At 32.5% G+C, this 5,860-nt stretch overlaps 1 protein-coding gene across 2 annotated transcripts; it reads right to left on the bottom strand.

Annotated features, from left to right (window-relative positions):
* Positions 1-312: 312 nt before the first annotated feature.
* Positions 313-3,991, bottom strand: LOC136224124 (uncharacterized). 2 transcript variants are annotated; one of them, XM_066012379.1, is made up of 5 exons: positions 3,752-3,991; positions 3,133-3,667; positions 2,221-2,731; positions 2,028-2,115; positions 313-618 (listed from the first exon to the last, which is right to left on the bottom strand). In XM_066012379.1, exons 1-5 carry the CDS (start codon positions 3,806-3,808, stop codon positions 388-390), a joined length of 1,422 nt encoding a protein of 473 aa, XP_065868451.1. In that variant the 5' UTR covers positions 3,809-3,991; the 3' UTR covers positions 313-387. The 2 variants fall into 2 exon arrangements, with proteins under 2 accessions (XP_065868451.1, XP_065868452.1); XM_066012380.1 differs by having other exon boundaries at positions 2,028-2,109.
* Between the last annotated feature and the right edge of the window lie 1,869 nt (positions 3,992-5,860).

The following is a 5,860-nucleotide window of genomic DNA, read 5'->3' as shown; positions in this document are numbered from 1 at the left end:
ATGTCTTTTGCGGTAATATGGGATAAGAATAGAATTCGAAATGTGTGTTAGAATAATGAGACGGGACGAATAGTTTAACATTACTTGTGGATACGCCTACCTATTGCCTTTCTCACCCGGTTAGGAGGTCTTTCTTACATTCAAACTAATTTTAATCCAAGTTAGACCAAATGTGATTGATTCCAAACATTTTTTATAGATTAGATCCAAAAAGATAAAACTTAAAAGACTTTTTTGGTATCGAGATGATTTCTAGTCTTTTATCAAATCATAGTAACAATCAATAATTAGCTAAAAAAAAATTGTGTTCTGGGTTATGCTTGGGAAGAACAGAACAGAACACAATACAACAGAAAATACATCTGTTTTGTTTTGTTATTTGAATGATTAAAGATGAGTGTTGCAAGGAAAGCAACCACAAGAATTATGGTTAGAAAATTGCAAGTTATTATTATTATGCCTATTTATCATCTTCTTCGATTGTTCACTCGCCCGTTGAATCTGCTCCGAATGTTGCTGCTGTGCTGCTGCTCTCCATTCTTCTGCCTTTCTACGCACATTTGCCATCCTCTTCATCAATTTCTCTTCTAAGTTTGATTTCATCCTCTGTATTTTCACCTGTTTCACATTTCAATAACATCAACATTATCATTTCTAGTTCCTCAGTTGATTCGGGTTTATAGAAACAAAACTCGAACTTATTATTATTGAGTCTTAACTATCAGATGTTGTATTGCATACATAGTGTGAATAGAAGAAGCAGAAAATATAGTGACAACTAGTGTTGTAATTTTGGATTATTTTAGTCTTAATACACCAAAACCAAGCTTCTAAGCAAGAGACAGTCTAAGTCCAAATGATTATTCTTGGCTTCCACAAAATACTTTTTTTATACTAAGATCACATGGGCTTCCAAAAAAGGATAAACATATTAGCTTTTTCACAACTTTTTAGGATAAATTACACCTATAGTCCCTCAACTTTACCTTACTTTCTTTATGGTCCCTAAAATTCAAAACAACCTCAAAATGGAAAAGTGCAAGAATCAAACTTGTTTAGAATAATATTTTCTATGGAACCCAAGTTTTCGATTTCACAAATTGCCCTTTTCGGAGCTTTTCCTCCTCCAAATAGTCAGTTTCTCTCCTAACCAAACAACACTAAATGACATTCAAACCAAAAAAAATCAAGAATTAAAGTTGCTTAGAATATACTTCAATAGTGCTATTGGAGTGATCAAAGGGTAAAAGGGGAATTTTATGTTGGAACATGACAAAATTCAGGGACTTTTATGTTAGTAACGGGCAAATGTCATGGACTTTTATGTCCGGTCTTGACATTTAGGGGCCATAAAGAAGTTAATGCAAAGTTGAGGAGCTATGGGTGTAATTTACCCCAACTTTTTCAAGAGTGAAGCATGAAAGAAAGAATATATTGAATTGAGGAAAACACTCCTAAAGAGGTGGACCAGTCAAGAAATGATAATAAGAATGGAGAAGTTAGGGGCTCGAGGCAACAACAAACCAGACAAAAAAACTCCAACTACAGTCAACACTATCAAGCCAGATATAATGATAGATATGTACAACTGTATAGGATAAAACTTGGATCATCTTTGTTTTCCACATGCCTAGCTTCAATCCCAACTCATAGGAATTTGCACTTTAACTTCAATAATTATAATAAAATGACAACTTCACATAATGAGATACAATTCACACTTCTATCAATGAAAATTTGGAATGATTCTGCACAACTATTTAGATTTTATGTTCTCATATTCAATGCTGCACTCCTAGTTGTGCTTTTTCGGCATTTTGCCATCCGTTTTTTGAATTCGAATTGGGAAAAAGCTCTTCCAAGAGCTGTTTTCGTTATACATAAGACTCGAACTTGAGACCTTGCTTAAGACGAATGAGCTCCTATTCGAATTAGATTAAGCATTCTTTGACTCTTGTAATGAGAGGAATGAAAATGAGGCAAGAGTTCATAATTTAGGCATAGAAAGTGACTAGGAAGTGAAGTACCTCAAGTTTTCTTGATTGAGCTTCTGCTTTTGCAGTTTGGAGATTCAACCAAGCTTGAATTTTCGCTTCTTCCCTCTGATACCTATAGCTTGAAATCGAAAATAGATATCAATATATCATAATATCACAAATTAAAACTGAAATGCTCCTAGAATGAATGAAAGAATTATGCAAAATGTTAATCATAAATCACCTAAGGCAGCATTTAGTCTTTTCCTCTTCTTCCCAAGCAGCAGCTCTAGAATCCGAAACACTTTTTCGACAAGTAATAATGCCCGTTTCGAAATGTCTAAGGCTCTTTGATACTTCCTCTTCCTCCTCTTCCCTTGAGCTCCAATTAGATGTAACAGAATCAAACTGCGACCCGCATTGCAGCTTAGCTAGATGGCATTCTTCTAGCTGAGCAATGTCAATGCTGTTGTTAGAATCCCCTACAGGCAACGGGCCTGATCTGTTGGCAGGTGTGTTATGACGAGCAGGTGAAGAGCTTTTGAATGGTGTGTGACATCTAGAAGTTGTAGAACTTCCTAAAGGAGTCATTTCTGTCCCAATATCTCTATGATTCACTTCATGAATTACTTCAGTTCCAGTTCCAGCATCTTTCATTGCTTCGCTACCCGAATTTCGAAAAAGGAATCCTTCTTTTGATGGCTCTGAGTATCTAAAATTGGGGAAAACTGGTTCTACCTCATCTGTGAACTTATCTGCATTTTCCAACAAACTAATCAGAATACCTCAACATACAAGAATTGGATAGATTAGAAGCCTTCATCATCAAAATCCCCAAATTCAAGACCAAGATTCCACTAAATTGAGTCTAATCTAACTGTTCAAAACAATACCATGAAATTGAAATTTCTCAGCTACTGACAACAATAAAAAAAAGTATGCTTTTTACATGTGGTTCATATGCCAAATTGTTACAGTACATAGAGACAAAGTTCAAAGCTTTACATGTTGAGCTTTTACAAGACAACAAAAGGGTTATCATGGAAACAATAGTAAAGCAGAAAAGGTACAAAAAATTAGAACTAAACTCTAAAAGGCAAATGTGTAAAAAGGGCTTTATTATACATAAGAAAAGTAGTAGAAAAAAGACTCTTACCTTTAAGAAGCACATCCTGAGAAATTGAAACCCCATTATAAGAAAACCTAGAGTTATTCCCATGAAAGGTGGAAGCAAATTTCGAAACTTTTTCCTCTGTAACCCTTGATTTCTCCGAAATTACATCCATTTGCTGCTTAATCTGAATCTGATCACATGGTTTCTGAAACTTTGAACAATCTGGAGATGGCTTAAAGGCATTATGAGCAGGAGATTCATGACAAGAAGTGCTAATTAGCCATTTTTCAGCATCATCCCACTTAGAAGGAAAGTTCTTTTTAGTAAGATTGTAGTTGAAAACTGGTCTACCAGGGGTAGAAGGAGCTTCAACTCGCTGTTGACTCGTTCCTTCTCTTCTCTTAAGTTCAAGAAAAGTTCTGCATTCTGTAGCTCCATTTGGCATTGGAAATGACTTGACAAACTCAGACGTTTCCTTGAGATGGAGCTTGCAAAGTGGGTCTGCAAAGGGGTTATTATCTTTACTACTTCTTCCATACAAGCTTGGTGTGCTATTAGGGTCCAATGCTGCTGAATCCTAAGAAGAAAACAAGAAATTGAAATCAGAAAATCCTAACAAGGAACAAAAAATGAAAGAAGAAGAAAAAGGAGTGAACTTTACCAGATTAGAAGGAAAAAGAGGAGGGGGTTGGAAGTATTTGGGGGTTGTAAGATCCATGGCAGAAGGAAGGAAGGAAGAGGGATCTTTTGTTTGTTTGTTTTAAAGATTTTTATACAAGTATATGTTAATGTTATGTATGCTTCTTCACATTGGACAGAGGAACAATGAGATGAGAAAGCGACTGAAGAGTTGAACAGTATAGCTTAACTGGGAAAAAAGAAAAGAAAATTCAAAACTTCATAGTCTAAAAGATACTGTTACTGTGTAAGACCCCACATGGGAATATAATAAATGAATAGCAAAAAAAAAAAGTTAAAAAGTACAGAGAAAATAGCTTGTGATGATTTGTTGAATTTGCAAATAAGCTGTGTGGTTTAAAAGTAACATGTTAAAAGATTTGTGTTAGTAAAATATTTATAAATATAGAAACTTTTATAGGCTTAATAACTTTCTAGCCCTCCAAGTTGACCCAGTGTTGCAACCCACCTCAACTTAAACTTGTGACAATTAACTTTTTCAATTTGCTTATTTGGAATAAGTAACTTTCAAATAGGTTAATATTTATGATTCAGAAGTTTTTCTGCCATTTAGTTGATGTATCGATAGATTAGTTAGATATAGTAACTGAAACAAAACAAGGTTAAGCAATTAGATAATTATCTGTTTCCATTGAACAAGGTTATTTTTTCTAAATAAGAAAAAAAAAGAGGGTAGGAACACACCTTCAATGGACCCTCCAGCTTCATCCATATGCCTCTTGGGTTGGTGAGAGGTGAGAGAAGGGAAAAAGAGTGTAAGAATTGCAGTCAGTGATATGGATAATAGAGAAGGAAACTAGAGTAGAGTGGTTCCATGGAAAGAAGAGAGTCTGATTACTTCAGAAAATGCAAACAAACACATACACGGGTACTGAATAGGAAAACAACTCTAAAATTTTAGAGTAACTAATTATAAGGTTCTTATGGTTTTACTTAACACGTTAGTAAGTCCATCATATTATTATAAGGTCCTTAAGTTTTATTTTAATCAATTCTTTAATCCTTCCATGTATTTTTGTAAATAAAAGTCCAAAATTGCCCCTAGTTATATACATAAAAAAAAATTTATCTTTTAGTTTCAAATTTAATCTAATTAGTTTTAATAAAGTTTTTTAACTACATGTATACACCAAAATTAATATTCTTGAAAAAATGTATTGTTAATTTTCTTAAATTATAATTATTTTTTCTTTATTTTTTAATATAATATCTTTAAACCAACATTAAATATTATTATAATTTTTTTTATAATTTTTTAAAAATCATATATTTTTTTTCTTTATTCGTAAAATTTTTTTAGAATTGTAAAAACTTTTACAATGATAGTCTTACTCCTATTTTGATAATTTTTTAAATATTTTTCATTCATTTTTTTAGTCAATAAATTTTACGTTATTAAATTAAAGTTCTATAATTATATAAAAATTAATAAATCAATTACTTTACATTGGAGTTTATATTGGAGAGATTGTGATTATGTAGGAAAAAAGAGAAAAAATAGATGTTTTATCATTAAAACATAAAGTAAAGGGTAGTTTTGGTATTTTAAAATTTGTTTACTATAGTTTGACCTAAATATAATGACTAAGGAGTTAACAAAAACAAAAACTGAGGGACTATATAATTATTTCTAAAAACACAGGGATGAAGTAGCGTATTAGATAAAAACACAAGGACCTTATAATTATTTACCCAAAATTTTATTTGTATTTCTTTGGTCATTCTTCTTAAACTAATTATTTTATGTGTGCTATTTCAATGTTCACAAATACAATCAAACAATTGTTGGAATAAGGTACAAATATCTTGGCCCTGTTTGGTAAAGAGCGTTTTGGGATAAAAAAAGCGGTTTTGATCAATTTTAGAGGTTTGACCACTAAAACCGCTAATCGGAGTGTTTGGTGGAGAGAGGTTTGGGAGAGAGTTTTGGGATAAAACGCTAATTTAGAAAAAGCTCTTAAAAGGAGCTTTTTCAATTAGCGTTTTGGAATATTAAAATTAATGGACTTCTTTAACCCTAATAAATAGACTCTCTCTTCTCCTGAGCCAAAATTAATGCCCTTATTCGTCT

The sequence above is a fragment of the Euphorbia lathyris genome, chromosome 3 (assembly GCF_963576675.1).
Source record: "Euphorbia lathyris chromosome 3, ddEupLath1.1, whole genome shotgun sequence".
Lineage (NCBI taxonomy): Eukaryota > Viridiplantae > Streptophyta > Magnoliopsida > Malpighiales > Euphorbiaceae > Euphorbia > Euphorbia lathyris.
Note: the sequence above shows the minus strand (reverse complement) of the source record. Positions and strands in the feature narration are given on the sequence as shown.

Excerpts from the sequence above, each read along its gene's own strand:
- LOC136224124 (XM_066012379.1), bottom strand. The coding sequence starts at position 3,808 with ATGGATCTTACAACCCCCAAATACTTCCAACCCCCTCCTCTTTTTCCT. Across the intron at positions 3,668-3,751 it reads CTCTTTTTCCTTCTAATCTG|GATTCAGCAGCATTGGACCC; the intron begins GTAAAGTTCACT and ends TTTTCTTCTTAG. Across the intron at positions 2,732-3,132 it reads TCAGGATGTGCTTCTTAAAG|ATAAGTTCACAGATGAGGTA; the intron begins GTAAGAGTCTTT and ends TGGAAAATGCAG.